This window comes from Peromyscus maniculatus, chromosome 5 (assembly GCF_049852395.1).
Source record: "Peromyscus maniculatus bairdii isolate BWxNUB_F1_BW_parent chromosome 5, HU_Pman_BW_mat_3.1, whole genome shotgun sequence".
In the NCBI taxonomy this organism is placed as follows: Eukaryota; Metazoa; Chordata; class Mammalia; order Rodentia; family Cricetidae; genus Peromyscus; species Peromyscus maniculatus.
The window spans coordinates 79426868-79445605 of NC_134856.1; the positions used below are offsets into that span (position 1 = coordinate 79426868).

Below are 18738 nucleotides of genomic sequence, written 5' to 3' on the forward strand. Positions count from 1 at the left end.
ATATCTCAAACCAGGCTGATCCACAGCATGTTTCTAGTTCCAGTACCTGGCTCTGATAAACTCGGTTCAGCCCAGTTGCCAGTCAGATATTTATGGGCACCCTTAGTCACCAGATGATTTTAAATATAAACATGGTGATTGTACAGTTTGATTCTACTGATGAAAATAAACAGCTCATTTTGGGGTGGGAATGCATTACTATTTTTAGGCCACTAGGTTACCACTTGACAAGGTCTTAATAGATCCTCAGCAGTGAGCACTGCTTTCTATTTTAGGGTTAGGAACAGGGAAACATGAATCTATAGCTGTATATGTTTTTGTATTTTGGACTTATGAAAAAATGAATTGTTCATTTAAAATGTAATGCTTATTACTTTAACACATGAATAACTGATAAAAGAAGGAATCCTTCTATAACCTTGATGTTGGGCATAAAGATTACAGTGTGCTAGGGTATGACGTAGTAAAGGACAACCTCACAGTTGTTGCTTTGGCCAATGAAGGTGTATTTCGCTCTCATACCGCACAAAGGCAGAGCCAGCCCTTCAGCTTCTGATTCACCCAGAGACCTTGGCTCTAGGACACAAGGCTGCTTGGCACGAAAGTCAGAACAGCCAAAAGAGAATATATGGTTCTGTTTGTAAGGCACAAGCTGAAAAGCCAGCCTGGGATACATATTAAATTTGAGGTCAGCCCAGCCCAAATACTGAGATCCTGTCTTGAAAACAAAAGGGAAGGAAAGAAAAGGAAGTGGGAAAGTAGAACACACTTCTAGTGTGTCTGAAGGCTCTTACCTAATGGTTGAACCTTTGACTGGTTCCTAAGGTGGTGGAGAGGTGCTGATAGGTAGGGGTTGGGACTTGGTTGGAAGAAGTTGGTCATATGGCCTGAGGGTATCTTTGTGGATAATATCTTGCCCTGGCTCCTTCCCATATTCTCCCCTCTATGTATGTTTGTGGGCCATTGAAATGTTCTGCAGATATTCCCATCACCATGGTGTTCTGCCTACCTACATTGCATGGTTGCCAAATAGCCATGAATTGAACCCTCTAAAACCATGAGCCCAAACAAATCTTTACTCCCTTATGTGTTGTAAGATGTTTTCATAACAGCACCACAAAAATAACTATTACAAAGACACAGTTGGAGTCTGACTTGGGGGGGACCCCTGAGCTGGATTTATGTGATTCATTTACATAGCTGGTAGTTATGCTGGACCTGAGCCAGGAACTCAGTTTCCGAGTCAACCAGAGAGTCAACACGAGCCTCACCATCATGGCAGATTCTTAAAGGAGCCAGGCTTTCGAGAGTGTTATAAAAGAAGAAGGGGTGCATGGCCTTTTGTGACCTAGAGGTCACATAGTGCCACTTCCACTGTGGTCAGAGCAAGTAAAAGGCTATCTAGATCCAAGGGAAGGGAGAACAAGCTCCAGCTCTCCATGAAAGCTGTAAAAAAATTTGTGGACTTGCTCTAAATCTGCTCCCAGCTACAGCAGCATCTAGAGATATATGGACTTCATTATGGAGTTGTGGAAGGTGTGAGTGAGTGTCAGTGAGTAGAGGTGCCAGATTCTGTTTGTCCGTTACTACCAGTCTTCGGATACTACAGTTTGGTTCCTGGACTAACATGTTCTATTGTATGAGGGCCTCTTGTATTTATAACATTTCCCCCTTGCAGCAGTAGATTTTAAACCCATGGCTGTGTGCATGCTAGACAGGTGCTGTACATTGAGATACTATCAAAAGCCCCTCAGGTGCCTGCCAAGAGGAGATTTCTCCCAGGGTCCTGGGGAAGACGCCATGAGTGGTGTGGTTACTAATCTGAGGGATAACAAATGAATCTACTTCCACGAAACTCTTTAGTCCATTCACTTTATTCTTCTAAGACAAAATTCTATCTACACAGCTTTTTTAATACTGTTCTAGTGCATAGCTCCTCTCTGTCCTCTCACAGTTCTAAGTTCTTTCCATCTTGTTCTCATCTTTGTCTTCATTCCTCTCTCCATCCTTGTTCCTTCCTTTCCTCTCCCTGTGACCGGTCTCCATACACCTACAATCAGCAATACTCGGGCCTTGCAGCTTTCTGGTCTGGCAGGGTAAGTCTGCTGGAGCTAGGAAACCTGCATCATAGCTTGAATCACCTGGTATGAAAAAGCTCTTTTGTTTCTAAGTTGCTTGAGGGGAAGTCTAGAGGTGCCACTTAGGCTGTGAGAGAAAGGGGGGAGGGGGTCTGACTTAATTTGCACAAGAAGCAAAGCTATGTACCTAATGTCCATCTGGCCGAGTGAGTGTCTCTGTATGGATATTTACCTTAATTCAGGAGATTAGTGGGTGGTCTGGAAAGCTTATTCTGTCTGCTTGTTTGTCCTTGGATGCTTTTGTCCAGAGCTGGCCCTGACTTTGGATGCTTGCTAAAGGAGATAATTGGAGAAGACAGACATCTGATTCTAACATTAAAAAGAAGAAATAGAAAGCCTGGAAGCAGGAAGCCTTGCCTATGTGACTATCCAAATACCTAAATTGTATATGCCCAAGGAATGATCAATCCACACTCTTTAGAAGTTCTTAGGAAAAAGAATCAATTGGAAAAGCTATGATAGCACACATAAAGTTCATAGCAGAAAACAGCTGTTATATTAAAAAAGCCAAATAACACCAATACTCCTTGAGCCTTGGCTTCCTCTGGAAAGTCCTTGACCTTCCAGGTAATAGCTTTTGTCATATTTAGCTGAATTCCTACTACATATTTCTGTGGCCTGCAGCAAGATACATACCCATCTGTAATTTTTTTTTTTTTCTTTTGAGATGGCCTCTTACTTTTGACTTTGGCATTGAATTTATGCTGTAGCTCAGGCATTGAATTTATGCTGTAGCTCAGGCAGGTCTCAAACTTGCCATCTTCTTGCTTCAGCTCCCTGTGTAGCTGAAATTATAGGCCTGTTTGTGTTATGTATTTTGGGGATGTTGAAGACAAAAGTATGTCATGTGTATATATTTGGTCCCAAATGGGTTAGAAAGACTAGAGTAGGTTTCACAGTTTCATGTTTCTGATCTGTTTTTGTTACTAAATGGTATGCAAAATGAAAATATGATTAAAGAATACACTTTTGTAAGTGAATATACCAAAAAAACCTACTATCTTTGAGAGCCAGTATCATAAGGCTTTGAGTATACATTAATGGCATTAAATCTTGAAGGATGACTGTATATATGCTAATTAGATAGAAATCAGGAAAGAAAATAATCAGGGACAAATTGATTTACAACAGTGGAGCAAAATCAGTTGTTGCCATTCCTTTCCCTACATAGGCAAAAAAAAAAATGATAATCTCTGATGTTAAATTTTAATACACTTTCTATGAAATTTATGGTAGAGTAAGATAGTAAGTGAAAATTTTTAATCTTGTGTCTTTTATTCTTTTTCTTTTTCAGAATACAGGATGGAAAGGGTTCCAAACAAAAATATTTTATCCAGTAATATTTTTGATACTTAAGAATTTTTGAAAATATATTACGTTTTTATTTATTTATTTGGTGGTGATAGTGGGGTGTGTGTGTATGTGTGTGTCCGTGCGCGCACGCGCGCGCGCACGCACATGCTAGAGTGTGCCTGTGGAAGTCGGGACAACTGGAGGATATCGGTTTCTCTCTTCCACCCTGTGAATCCCAGAGATTGAACTTTAGGCTATCAGGCTTAGTAAGTAGCAGGTGCTTTTACCTACTAAGTCATTTCACTGACACAAACCTTAAAGGTTTTTATTGATTATTGTAAAGTTTTTAATCAAAAGAAACTTCCTCATGTGGAAATGCAGTTTCTGTTGCTTCAAGGTAAATATTTTGATGGGCTAGGGATATAGCTCAGTAGTAGGGTGCTTGTCTAGTATGTGCAAAACCAAATAAACAAAAAGGGTGAATAGTGTCATCTCAAAGAGGTATCTATAATTTATATTTTTGTACATGTAGGTCTTTTTTTAAAGATTTATTTTTAATACCTATGAGTGTTTTATATGTTTGTGCACCATATGCATGTCGGTGCCCTTACTGACCTAAAGAAGACATCGGATCCTCTGGAACTGAGTTACAGGCAGTTGTGAATGCCACGTGGATACTTGGAACCAAACTCAGTTTCTTTGCAAGAGCAGCCTGTGCTCTTAACCTCTGAACCATCTCGAACCCCACATGTATCTCTTAAGGGCTAAGTAAAAAGTGGGTTAGTAGAGTAGGAGGAGCTGTGGATGTTCTTTGATTTCAGTTATAAGTGTGGTTTGTATCTACAGTTTTTATGTTTAGAAGGCGTCCGAGCACCAGCCATGTGACAGAGCGAGAACGAGTGTTTGCTCATAGACATTTCAACCTGACACTCTCCTATCCCACACATCCTAGCATAGTTGTCCTTCACAGTGCAGATCACATATGTTTTTCTAAGGAATGGCTTTTATGCAACTCAGTTTTATATAATGATTTTTCTCCCTTTGGTTTGTTTTATCCTCCTTACATTTCCTACAGAAGCCCTGGAGGGGATTTGGGAGCAAAAAAGAAAAAGAAGAAACAGAAGAGAAAAAAGGAGAAGCCGAATTCTGGGGGTACCAAGTCCGACTCTGCATCTGACTCCCAAGAGATTAAAATTCAGCAGTCTTCAAAAGTGAGAGCCTGTTTTCTTGCCACAGTTTTGCTTCCCAATGCAGAAGAGAAGATGGGTTTGGGCAGGGTAGCCCTTTGGGCTAGATGTGTAGCTAGTGATTCGTTTGGCTGTGTGTTGAATGGCACTAAGTAACTGGAGGGTATTTATAGCCTCCCTGAAGCTCAATGTGGCACCCACATAACCAAGAGGTACATACTGGGCTTCTCTGTATGTGTATAGCCACCTCATTTCTCCTTCTCTGTGTAGTAGTCTATAGATCATAGTCATAGAAGAATGTCTCCCTGGGAGCCTGGTAGGAGGTTTTTGTTTTGTTTGGTTTTGGTTTTGGTTTTGTTTTGTTACACTTAATCTGTGATTACTTTTAGTTCAGAAGATATTCACATTTTAATTTTTCTGGGTGTCTGTCTAATTACCTGCATAGCACAACGCCATCTGGCAGCAGATTTCAGCGGGAGCAGCCATGGGTAAGTCTTCTGTTGACTTTGAATCAGCCTGGTCTGCAGTGGCTGTCCCTCATGCCATTGCTAAGGGTGGGGAACACCTCCTCATGTTCTCCCTTAGGACCCCCCTATTTTAGACCAAACTTTTTGTTCTCTGGGTCCCAAGTTGGCAGATAGCCTGCTGAACAGAGGGCTAGTTGTGCTGTACATAGGTCTGGTGATACAATTGGCAGTTACCCCTGTTTGTGGAGATTCCTCCTTCCTGTCACACAGGAGAACACAGCCCTGGTGGTACAGGAAACCAGAGCCAATGGAGCTGAATAGAAAATAACAAGATGACTTTGATGGCTGTAGCTTTAAGTAAATCTTTCTGGGCAAGTAGCACCAAGACCTGGCACATGGCCTTAACTCCATTACTCACAGTGTACTGCATCTCTTTGAGCCTATTTCCTTATCCTGGAGAGCCCATCCTTCCCCCCCCCCCCCCCCCCCCAGTCTGCAGAGCCGTCATGACGTTAAAGTGAGATCCTTTTTAAGGAAGGTTGCCTCGTTTTCTGAAGGACAGAGCACATGGCAGGAGGCAGCACCTGCAAATGTTGTGGATTTCAGTTTTTTTTATATGAAGTTTATGTCGTATAAATCAGTCTGCGGGTATTTTTGTTGGTGGTGGTGCCTGCTTTATGTGAAAGGACCAGGAGTCTCTGCGAAGGGTAATGCCTTGCCCCAGTTTTGCCTTGAATGACTGAGGGAGAAAACAAAGTTGAATCTTTCTCCCTAGCTTTCCTCTTGGTCTCAGGTGACAGTGTTCCACTAGACATAACTTCCAAGGTATATCAGGAAACAGCCATCAGCTTGCAAATATTTTCCCCATTTCTTGGTGTTGCTTCAGCAGATAAATGCATCACTTACCTGCAGTTGTGGGCAGCTCTTTGCTTCTACCATGCCATTGGCTTTACCCATCCCTTTACCCTCAGGGATTCTTAGCACTTCACCTCCACTCTGGGCACTGAAACTACAGCCAACTGAGTGGGAGGAACTACTGCTAGTGTATATGGTAGAGAGTTTGTTTTTTAAACATTAGAAGCTAATGTTTAATAAAACAGTGTTTTAATGTGGGCTTTCGTCTATTGTATTTTTTTTTAAGCTGGGGTTTCTCACTCCCCCCTCCCCCCTCCCTGTAAATTTATGGCAGCTATACATAATGCCATACTATTACAGTGGACTATATTTAGAGAATTATCTGGTCTACATTCAAGGATTAAAATTAAAATATTTATCTGGATTCTTAACAGATTTCTATATATGGTGCTGGGGATTGAACCCAGGGCCTTGTGCATGCCAGGCAGGCACTTTACCGCCTGAGCCACAACCTCAACACTTTGGTTACAGATATTCTAGTGGCAGAAGACTTGGACAGATTTTTCCTAAGGTATTCAATATGGAAAATAATAGACAAAGAATGTAGCTGATATTTAGTATTCTTTAGGAAACAGATATGGAAAGAAAGAGGAATTCCTGCCTCTTAGGTAAGAACATAATAGTGGGCAGTTAATTGGGGGCTAATGCAAATTCTCGCCTTTCTCCCCAGGTGGTGATACTATGGAAGGTGAATGGATAGATTTAAGAATGTATCATAAGGTGAGCGTGGTGGCGCCCGCCTGTAATCCCAGCACCCAAGAGGCCTAGGCAGGAGGATTGTGAGTTGGAGGTCAGCCTGAGCTACATAGGGAGACCTTGTCTCAAAAAAGAAAAGATTAATAATCCTAGGGCTGGGGGTGTGGCCCAGTGGTTGAGTATTTGCCAAGCATGATGTGCAAGGTTTTGCATTTATTCCCTGGCATCTCAGAAATGATCAGAAGGCCTAAAAAAAAAAAAAAAGATTGACTGTGAATTTCCTTACTTTGACATAAGTTTGAAAATTGTACTTACTTGTACCTATTTTTGGAAAGCACTTAAATAGTGAGCATTGGGATATAAATGTGTCACAAATGGCCATTATTTTAGCACGAGTCAGCTTGGTAACATTGAGTAGGTAGCACATATAAACTACTTACTCTAGGGTCTTCCTGGAGCTGGAATATCATTGGCTCCTTCAGAACCAAGATGCTGCTTCATGATTACTGCAAAATAATTCCCTTTTGGTGTGTTTTGGAAGATTTAACTCAACTGTCAGAAAAGAAAATTCACTGTAACAAAGTCAGTACAGGCTCTGTAGACAGGTGTATTTTTTTAAGCTTAGATTCTACTTTGCATTTTCAAGTCATGTTAAATATATCTTCAAGCATTATTAGTTGAACTATGTTATAAGCTTGGTTCCTGTTGTAGGTCTCTTAGTAGACTGGTGGAAGTTCAAGTGGTTATTAATTTTCTTATCTTAGAAATCAGTTACTTATAAAGTGTTGGAAAATAAAACAGACCCAAGTTGTTGTTTTTTTAATGCAAGAAAAGTTTGAATTAAAACTAATTCACATGAGGTTATGGATTTGAAATTAAAACAATTTACATACATCAGCTAAGAATAGCTAGATATGTACTATTTTGTGGTTATAAGAGAATTACATTACATTTGAGTATTTGTGCTCAGTAAAATGAACAACAAGACTGAAAAAACAGGCAGGGCCACGTACTGTGGTTCATGCTTGTAACAGTTCCTATTTGAGAGGCTGATGCAAAATCTCAAATTCAAGGTCAGCCTCAGCTACTTAGTGAAACCTGTCTCAAATTAATTGTTTTTAAAGGCTGAGACTAGAGCTCACTGGTAGAGCATTGCTTGTCTAACATGTATGTAGCTCTGGGTTCAATTCCTAGTACCACTTCCAAAAATGAGAGAAGGGAGGGAGGAAGAGGAGAGAGAGAAGGAATACAATGATTAGAACAGGAAAGTATTCTCTTTAATTTATATGAGTCATTAAGATATATGGCTCTATTTTTAAAAACAGCTTCCAGACTCAGCAGTAATAGAGCTGTGCTGGTGGGAGCTGAGTGGAGGCAGTAAGCTGTTGGCCTGCTCCAGTTAGACTTCATGGCTTTGTCTACTAGGTAATGTCAATGTCGAGAACCTGAAGAAACCCAGTAAATAAGGCCACCACGGGACAGCCTTTATTTTGTACTTTAATTAGAGAAGTTTCCCGGGTTGTAAAGGGCTTGTTCAGAGCACAGCCTTCAGACTCAAAATTGAGCAGAAGTCCAAAGTTGCTGCTTATAAATCATGGAGAGTCTGTTGTCCCTTTGTTTCATGTTCAGAGTACTGATACATAGCAAAACCTAACGACTCTGAAGTTTCTTACAATCACAATGGAAAGTATTATTTGAGTGGTATCAAAATCCTTAAACTCAGTTGTTTTACATATGGGGGGGCACTGAGTTCTATATCCAGTCTCAGGTCCAGTGTCTCATTTTGAATGTAGTCCCAGTGTATTATTACAATTGAAGATTAAATAGATGGAGAATCTGCAAGAGAAAACCAGGAATATTGGCTTTGAGAAAGGAATTTTGGAATTTAAAAATATTGCCCACTTTATTGCTAAGAATATGTTTTACCTAAAAATGAGGCTAGTTTCCCACACTTCTGTTGGGAGAACAAGCAGTGGTTGTTAAGGATCATGATTTGCAGAGAAAAGCTTCTCTTCTGCCTTCTGTCTCAGGGTTCCTCTAGTGTGAGAAGGGTTAGGTGTAGTCCAGGAGGGATCAGTATCCGGGTTAGTGGTTTCTTCTTAACCATTTCCTTCCCAGCGTAGCCCTGAGGTTCTCTTTCTTTCTCTTTCCCTCTTTCCCTTCTAATCATCTCTTGTCTGTCTAGTTTCTGTTCTAGAAATTGTTTCCTCTGCCCCTCCATTGCTGCCGCAGAGCATTAACGCTAACAGCGCAACCGAGGCTCCTGGCTGCCTGGCTGCTGTGTGACAGTAATGCATGCCCTGCATGTCACTCTTTGCCTTCTTTTCCCAAAGGAACAGTGGGACCGGCACAGATGGGCGGGATCCTGAAGCAAAGGGTGCTTCTGTGTACTTAGCATTCCCAACCCTCCAGAGTCCCCTTGACACCACAGCACAGTGATAATCTGCAACAGTGCAGTTGTTTCATCTCCATGTATTCACAGACAGCCTTCAGCAGGCTTCCAGGAGGTGGGGCAGTGTTTAGGTGTTGCAGCCTCTGAGGTCAGTACACAAAGTTGCCCTGTGTTCGAAAGTGGTGACAGCTTCTTCATATCATGTGTCTCTGTGTCTCTGCTGTTCTAGAATCCCACCATACCTATTCAGAAGCTACAGGACATCCAGAGAGCAATGGAGCTGCTGTCTGCATGCCAAGGCCCAGCCAGGAACATTGATGAGGCCACAAAGCGCAGATACCAGTTCTGGGACACACAGCCAGTGCCCAAATTGAGTAAGCTCATATGCGTGTTTCCACAACCCAGGGTGAAGAGACCTCACTTAGTCTTGTGTCATACACTCAAATTGGACACAAAAGCTAGTATCTGTCTTCTTAAAGTATAGATACTAGATAGGAACATGTGTTTTCAATAACACTGATTGTAGCCTAATTGCTGTTTCTGTTACATTATCCAGTTTTCCTGAATTTGAAATGTGTATTATATATATTATAATTTCCTATTAAACTTTTCTATGTGTATGTGTGTAATATATACAACAGACCGTATGCTAGGATATGCTGTATATGATACATAACTATATATACTATATTCTTATAGTATGACTAATATATATATGGTATATATAATATATAACCTACATATACTGTACAGAAAGAGATTTGGGTTTTTTCTCTTCATTCCTGTTCTTCGCTTTTGATCTTCATGAAGTTGTTTTTTCCTATGTGTTATTGTATTTTTAAGATTTTTTAAATTTTTATTGGATGCTTAATGACTGTTTAACTTGCGTGCATGTATGTGAACCATATGCGTGATTGGTGTCCATGGAGGCTAGAAGAAGGCAATGGATCCCCTGAAACAGTAGTTAAAGATAGTTGTGAAGTACCATATGGGTACTGAGAAGCAAATTTGGGTCCTCTGCAAGAGTAGCCAGTACTCTTAACCTCTGAGCCATCCACTCTAGCAACCCCCTCTATCTCCCACTACATTATTATTTTTTTTTTTTTTAGCATTTCTTATACCTCAGGTATTCTAAAGGACTCAGAGAAAAAGTTCCCAATAATATCTCACTAAATAGATAATTGTGTACTTCTTCAGGATTCTGAACACACTCTAGGGTGTACTAATTCAGTATCATATGCGAGTTAGGGTACCCTTGAAAGTAAAGGCCTTTATGGGTCTCTGTTCATGTAAAGAAATAACGGAGTCTTTTTCCTAGCACCAGGCATGCTCCATCAAATTCTACTTAAGACTTTTCCCAGTTAACTTGCTACAGACGTTATTAATTACTTTTCTTTCCCATTTTGCAAAGGTGAGATTATAAATAATATGAAAGTGTTCAAATTACATGACAGTATGCTTTGATTTAGAATTGTACCTACTTACATTTTGATTATTTAGGTTCCAAACAGCATAGAAAGGGTCACTTACCATCTAAAACTCTAAGCAGCCCAGTTATATACAGATAATCCATTTTATTGTGATAACACAAGAGTAATGTTTTTCTGAGCATTGAAGTATCAGTCATATGTTTCCAATCCTTACCCACATATATCCACCCCAACAGCTAAAAGAGATGGCATCTAAGTAGGAGAGAAAGGAATAAGAGTGAAAAGTTGGGGGTATGCCTCAGTGCTAGAGCACTTGCCTAGAATGTGTGAAGCCCTGGATTCATCCCTTGTGGTGGGATGGGGTGGGCATCTTTTTTTCTTTCAGTGTCTAGAAATGTGTCTGATAATGGAGGAATATTCTTTAGAATGAATTTACAAAGTCTTTAATGGCACTTAATTAAATGAGTATTAGCTGAAGGATCTAGATTTATTGATTTTGGTGAATGTGGTTCACTAAGCTTTTTGCCCTCCAGAGAAAACACCTAACCACAGGGCTGCTTTTGGGAAAGATTGCCTGGGGTGCATCCTGCTTTCCCTTCTTGCTCTAAATCTTTTCAAGGTTCTCGGAATGCTAGAGCTCAGTGCACTTCAGTTCAAAGACTGAACTGGTGAGGGAGCCATAGAGATGCCTCTCTAGTTCTGTCTGGGGTGTGGCACGGTCCAGGCTAAACACACCCAGCTGTTCCAAGTTATACCTGCATGGCTCATCTTGTAAGAACCAAGTGTTGTACAAGTTTCATTGGGAGCACTGTATAGGAGTGACCAGGAATTGGGCCATATGGGCTCCTGGGAGAAAGTCTGAGGAGCTAGTGAAAGTTGTGGACTTCTTTTAGAAGGATTCTGTGACCAGATGTACCAGATCCTTACTCAGCAGATGGTAAATGCCGGGTACAGCATGGGGTCAAGAAGTGGTGGTGGAAAGCGGGACAGAGGTGGAAGGAGTTGTATAAGGTAATCAAGCACAGCAGAGGGCTTTTAGATCTTTCATAGGAAAAGGCTTTAGTTATTGAAAGATGCTGTGAGAAAATGACTTGTGAACTAAGAAATTCCCAGGGACCAACATCTTAATGACCAGAGGACAAGGCCTCAGCAAAAGGGAATGCTCTGAACTAGGATAAACAATACAAAGGCTATAATACTGGGAACAAGGACTGTGGAGGGTATGAGAAGATGCCAGGCAGGCTGGAGCCACAGGGAAACGTGCATTTTATTCCAATTCAAGACATTTAATGTAAAAAAAGAATTGGAAAAGAGAAGTTAAGGGCTGGGCTTAACTCAGTTTGTAGAGCGCTTGCCTGCAACAAACAAAGCATTGGGTTTGATTCTTACCATTTTATCAACTAGATATGGTATATGGCTGTAATCCTAGCACCCAATAAGTAGAGACAGGAGGATCAGAAGTTCAAGGTCATCATGGGCTACATAACAAGTTCAAGGCCATCCTGGCATACATGAGACACTACCCCTCCCCCCAAAAGAGTAGGAGAACTCAGAAGTTACTAGACATGGACTGTAGTACAGACGTGGCTAGCAGTAAAGGTGGTGTGGTAGTTTGAATGTAATTGGCCCCCATAATCTCAGGGAGTGGCATTATTAGGAGGTGTGGCCTTATTGGAGTAGGTGTGGTCTTGTTGGAGGAAGTGTGTCACTGTGGAAGTGGGCTTTGAGGTCTCATAGATGCTCGAGATACTGGGCAGTGTGTCTCAGACTACTTCCTGTTGCTTGTAAGATGTAGAACTTTCAGCTACTTCTCTAGCACAGTGTGTGCCTGCACGGCGCCATGTTTCACTGTGATAATGGACTGAACCTCTGAACTGTGAGCAAGCCATCCCAATTAAATGTTTTCCTTTATAAGAGTTGCCTTGGTCATGGTGTCTCTTTAAAGCAATAGAAACCCTAACTAAGATAGGTATGGAAAAAATAATCAATTTAGAAATTTGTGTTAGGCTTTGCTGCTGAGAGGGTCAGAAGTCAACTATGGCCTCCACACCCTCAATCTGTGGAAATGAAATAAAAAAGAGAGACCATTTCCAAAGCTGTTGTATCAAGCCTCTATCTATCACTTAGAGTTGTGGTAGTGGACTGCAACCTAGGGCTCAGGCTAAGAAATCATTTTATAATGTCACTAGGTGACATTCAATTCCTCCTTCATTTTAACTGATGAGATAAACAGTCCAAAGGAATCCACAATAGTAATGTGTTAGTTATTTCTACATGTGATTATTAATAAAGTTAATGCTATTGTTATATAATAAAGCATATACTACTAATACAGCTGCTATTACTGTTACTATTATTAACTGGATTATTTTGAGCCCAAATGTCCTAAGTCTTAAAGTGTCCTTTAACCTCTGTTGCTGACTGTGGGATTCTCAGACTACTGTGAAATGTAATATCCTCTCCTTTTCTTTTTTCTCTAGATGAAGTCATAACATCTCATGGTGCAATTGAACCAGACAAGGACAATATCCGCCAGGAACCGTATTCTTTGCCACAAGGTTTTATGTGGGACACTTTAGACTTGAGTAATGCTGAAGTGGTAAGACTTGAATTCAACACCTGCATTCACAAACATTGTGTCTAAGGTGCTTTCTTAGACACCTTAGACAGTACACTTGCTTTTTCTTGTAGCTGAAGGAGTTGTACACATTGCTGAATGAGAATTATGTGGAAGATGATGACAATATGTTTCGCTTCGACTATTCACCTGAGTTTCTCTTGTGGTATGCCTGGCTGGTCATGGGTCCTTGATGGATTGTTGAATCAGGAGCTCTTGTTTTGTTCCTGTGTTCTTGGATAGTGACTGTTGTGTCTTTTCTCTACCTCAGGGCTCTGCGTCCCCCAGGGTGGCTTCTGCAATGGCACTGTGGGGTCCGAGTGTCTTCAAATAAAAAGCTAGTAGGTTTCATAAGTGCCATTCCAGCAAACATCCGAATTTATGACAGGTATGGGTTGAAGCCTGTGTGCGCCCTCCAAAATACAATTAAAACAGGCTTTAAAAAAATACATAGTACAGAGCTAAGGTGATGGAGCTCAGTAAAAAGCTCTTGCTATGTAAGCATAAGGACCTGAGGTTGGATCCCCACCACCCGTATTAAAAGCCAGGTGCCATGATAGATGCCTGTAATCCTAGAATTAGGGGAGCAGAGACAAGAGGGTGGGGGTACCAGGAGCTTCTTAATTGGCCAAATTCCCTGAATCAGCAAGCTCCAAGTTCAGTGCTCAATCCTGCCTCAAAAAAAAAAAAAAACAAAAAAAAAAATTGTGGAGAGCCATTGAGAAAGACACTAGATGTTTACCTTTGGTGTTGCCAGCTTGTGCTGTGTAGTAAAATTCTGACTCAAAAACCAAAAGACGAGATGGAGCTCAATTGTAGAGTACCTCTCTAACGTGTGTGGCTTTAGGCCCCCGGTGCCAAAGTGAGTAACTCAGTGATAACTCAATGTAGCTGTTGATAGTAAGATTGCTTGGGAGAGCTGTTTTGGAGCTTTTTGTACACTGATGCTGTAAAACTTAAAAAATTCTAATAATTAGATTTATTTAGTCTTTTTTTTTTTTTTAAAGGTAAAGGAAAATTTGGACCAGGGATGAGAGGACAGTGCTGTCTTTCTATACCTCCATCTGTCCTACTATACCTCCCTCCACTTTCCTATCCTTCCTGTTTCTCTCTATTTTTCTTTAACTCTCTCTGCCTCTCAATCTTATACTTGCACACACCTGTATTTATGTATATATCATGTACATAGAATAAATAAACCATCAACAGGTATTTCAGGAAAAAATAGCAATTTTAAAGGATATCATAAACTCTCTCCAGAGGATAAGTGTGTTATTTTTTTGCTCTGGGTTGTCAGCTCCAAAAGTCAGCTATCCAGCTATGAAAGCCAGAGGTCCAATAGCTAATGTGTCTGTTTACCATAGTGGACTGCCAAGCTGACTGATAAAAGCGTTTGCTCTCAAGAACACTGTGATTTTAAATAAAATGCATGCATACCAGAGTCAGAATTGAGCTTTGAAGCTCTGGGACGCTTAGGGTAGCTTGAAATAGTGTCATTTCTGGTCTGATCAAGGCCCTTCTCCAGGGGTCTTGGGCAATCTGTGTCATGTTTGGAACAATACTTTGCCATTTCTACACTGGGTTATCCAAGAGTGGGTGGGATACTGTTTAGTTGGGTTTTTGTGTGTGTGGGGGGGGGTTGTTATGGTTTGAGGTTTTTTACATAGTTTTATGTGTTGCAGGAAAAAACAAATGTAGGAACACTTGAGGCATATCAGATCTAACATCTAAAATTATAATAATAGACCAAAGTTTCAAATTCTAAATGAATTCAAGAGGCTAAGTCTCCCTGGCCTAGAGTTGATCATTTTGACAGTGGGTCTAGAAAATGGTGTCTGGTCTGATTTTGTGAAATGCCTGTACAATGCAGTATTTTTCTTGAATATATGTTTTGGGATGCTTTTTACACTCTTATTCTTTGGAACTTTATGGAAGTATTGCCTTGCTTTTTTAAGTGTGCTCTAATTGTCCTATCTGCTTATCAGTATGAAGAGGATGGTAGAAATCAACTTTCTTTGTGTCCATAAGAAACTGAGATCAAAACGGGTAGCCCCAGTGTTAATTCGAGAAATAACTAGAAGAGTGAACCTAGAAGGAATCTTTCAGGCTGTGTATACTGCCGGAGTGGTTCTTCCTAAGCCTGTGGCCACATGCAGGTAATAGCACCACATAAACATCAGAAGTTTCCCCTTTGCCAGAGGTGATGAGCTTACTACCATCTTGCTAGAAATGTTCTCCTCTGATACAGTCCACATGGATTGGGCTTGCAAGGATAGGTGTTTGTTGGTAACTGAGATGGAGACAAAACTAGAACCACTGAGTCCAGTATTCATTGTACCATGGAGCCCTCTTGGGTATTAAAAGTAAAATTTACCCACTAATGATGCTGGGTTTATATTTCTATGTCTGCTCCATTTGATGTCTGTACGCGTCTATGGTGTTGCAGTCTTGAATGCCCATCCACTGTCACACTGTTTTTTTGAGCATCTAAACTCCATTCGTTCTCTGCTGCTTCACAGCACTGCTGAATGTGATGGGTCGTATCAGTTTAGGAGTCCAGGCTAAGAAAGTTGAAGCTATTTTCATGATTTCTTAACTAACCAGGCTCTCAGAGGTTCCTCTAGAGGGAATGCAATCAGACTGTTACTGATTAAACCTGCTTTCAAGACTTCAAAAAAGAATCCCTCTACACTTTGTCTTGACTCAAGTAGGATGAAACTTGAAATGAACATGGTACCAAAATATAAAATTACTATAACTTAATAAATTATTATATTAGTAAATAAACAGAAAAGGGCATCACATGTATATTTCAGGACAAATAATGTATTGTATACCAAAACTGAAATCATATAAATTCAAGAATTTTCTCAGAGTAGTTTTCTTTGATGGGTATCTGTTATAACAGATACTGTTTATTTTGCAGGAGTATATTCATGATCTTAAACTTCTTGGTTTGGTTTGCCTCACATAAAATGATGAAGCTCATTAAAAATTCACATACCTCTTTTTTAAATAAAATACAAAATATTAAAAATTTAATATTCTGCTAAGCGGTGGTGGTGCACTCCTTTAATCCCAGCACTCGGAAGGCAGAGGCAGGCGGATCTTTGTGAGCTCGAGGCCAGCCTGGTCTACAGAGCGAGATCCAGGAAAGGTGCAAAGCTACACAGAGAAACCCTGTCTCAAAAAACCAAAAAAAAAAAATAATAATAATAAATAAAAAATAAAAAAATTCTTATTTAGGGGAAGAGATGAAAGTTCACAAACTCCAAAGGAACATAACTAGCAATGCAAGTCAATTTTAATCAGTTTTTGTCGTTCTTTAAAGCTTCAAATTAATGCATAGGAAATGGTCAGTGCCATTAGTGCTCCTGGTATAGCATAAGTATTAAATAGATGCTTCTGGAACAGCTAAGACAGTGAAACTTCCATTGTTTTCCAGGTATTGGCACCGATCTCTAAACCCCAGGAAACTGGTAGAGGTGAAATTTTCTCACTTGAGTAGAAACATGACCTTACAGAGAACGATGAAGCTGTACAGACTTCCGGATGTAAGTAAGAGGCATGTTCAGATTTCTGAGTCTGTAACCACTGAAGCTTTGAATGCAGAAGAGCTGTATTAACGTCAGACTGAAGCAGTACTTACATCTGGGAAAGGAGAATGCCGTAACAAGAATGGACAATGTGGGACTCCAGAGCTAGGAAAGTGGGGAATTTACTCAGAAAAGCTTTGTTTTTCAGTCCTTTTTAAGTTCGTGGGTTTAGAGTTGTATGTGACTAAATACAAGCCAAGGGAGTTTGACGTTTTTTTGAGTGTTGTCCCTTAATGAGGGAGAAAAGTCCAAGCCGCCCCTGACTTTTTTTTAAATTGTTCTTAGTGTTTTTGTTTGTTTGTTTTCGAGACAGGGTTTCTCTGTGTAGCCCTGGCTGTCATGGACCTTGCTCTGTAGATCAGGCTGGCCTCAAATTCAGAGATCCACCTGCCTCTGCCTCCCAAGGGCTGGGATTAAAGGCGTGCACCACCATGCCCCACTTTGCCCCATAGAATTCAGAGTTCAAGTTTAAAGAAAAGTTTTGGGAAATGAAAATAATGTATTCATTTACTTCTTTTTTTCTGGTTTAGTAATTTTTTAAAAACTCTTTTTAGACATTCTGGATAGCTCAAAGTGACTTAGAACTGGCTGTGTAGCCTATGCTAGACTTAAAATCTTAAAATCTATCTGCTTTAGTGTCTCAGGCTGGGGTCACAGGCATAAGCACCATTCCTGGAAGTTAACTTGTTTTATTTTGTTTGGTGTATGTAGTGTGCGAACATGTTCATAATGTCTTTGGGTGCCCATGGAGTAAATATGCATGTCAAGTCAGGGACTGATGTCATTGTCTTCCTCTGTCACCCCGTTGTATTTATTTAGGGAGTCTCTCACTGAACCCACATTTGGTTAGACTAGCTAGCAAGCTTACCCTAGAGGTTCCCTATCTCTGCCTTCTGAGTGCTGGGATTACAAGTGGGCCATCAGACACATGGGGTGCCGAGTCACCAAACTCCACTTCTCAGATTTGTTCAGCAAGCGCTTTACGCTCTTCCCCTTCATCCTTTTAAGCTACTAGAGTCACAATATTAAAGATTGTCATAGTATAAAAAATTTAACTATAGTTAAATTATATATTGTGTATCATTTTTGCTGATTGTCACAAACTGAGCAGCTACAAACAGTACGGTTTTGTTTGTTTTTCAGAGACAGAGTTTCTCTGTGTAACAGTCCTGGCTGTCCTGGAACTCACTCTGTAGACCAGTAGCCTCAACAGAACTCAACAGAGATCTGCTTGCCTCTCTGCCTCCTGGGATTAAAGGTGTGCGCCACCACTGCCTGTTAAGTTTAGGGACTGGAGAGATGGCTCAGAGGTTAAGAGTGCTGGCTGCGGCCGGGCGTTGGTGGCGCACGCCTTTAATCCCAGCACCCGGGAGGCAGAGGCAGGCGGATCTCTGTGAGTTCGAGGCCAGCCTGGGCTACCAAGTGAGCTCCAGGAAAGGCGCAAAGCTACACAGAGAAACCCTGTCTTGGAAAACCAAAAAAAAAAAAAAAAGAGTGCTGGCTGCTCTTCCCGAGGTCCTGATTTCAATTCCCAGCAACCACATGGTGGCTCACAACTATCCGTAATGAAATCTGGTGCCCTCTTCTGGCCTGCAGCCATACATGCAGGCAGAACACTATACATAATAAATAAAATCTTAAAAAAAAAAAAAAAGTTAAGTTTAAACCAGTCATAGTGACACATTCCTGTAATCCTAGCACTCAGAAGATTGAGGTAAGAAAATAAGTTGAAGGCCAGCCTGGGTTACATAAAAATACCATGTTTTGGGACTGGAGAGATGGCTTAGTGTTTAAGAGCACTGGCCTCCACATGGTAGCGCATGGCCATCTAACTTCTGGCCTCTGAAGCTGCCGTACACATAGTGCACAAATAGTGCATGCAGGCAAAACCCTCATGTAAACAATTAATGAAAAAGACTGTCCTGTCTAAATAGAACAGCACGCACATTGATTTTCATGTGTGTCTAAGGAGCAGGCATCATTTAACTGAATCTTCTTCTAGCCATC

The 18738-nt window shown here is 40.7% G+C and overlaps 1 protein-coding gene across 5 annotated transcripts in view; it reads left to right on the top strand.

The window, feature by feature from the left end:
* The window catches only part of Nmt2 (N-myristoyltransferase 2), a 46234-nt gene that overhangs the window by 16322 nt on the left and 11174 nt on the right, over positions 1-18738 (top strand). For 2 of the 5 annotated variants that reach the window (XM_042278093.2, XM_006985921.4), the window contains exons 2-10: positions 4507-4642; positions 5064-5106; positions 6671-6720; positions 9318-9462; positions 12999-13117; positions 13210-13301; positions 13407-13523; positions 15121-15291; positions 16581-16689. In XM_042278093.2, the coding sequence (XP_042134027.2) occupies positions 5103-5106; positions 6671-6720; positions 9318-9462; positions 12999-13117; positions 13210-13301; positions 13407-13523; positions 15121-15291; positions 16581-16689 (807 nt within the window). In that variant the 5' untranslated portion in view covers positions 4507-4642; positions 5064-5102. The remainder of the gene's footprint in view (positions 1-4506; positions 4643-5063; positions 5107-6670; positions 6721-9317; positions 9463-12998; positions 13118-13209; positions 13302-13406; positions 13524-15120; positions 15292-16580; positions 16690-18738) is intronic. The other 3 variants (XM_076572710.1, XM_006985923.4, XM_076572711.1) reach the window with 2 other exon arrangements.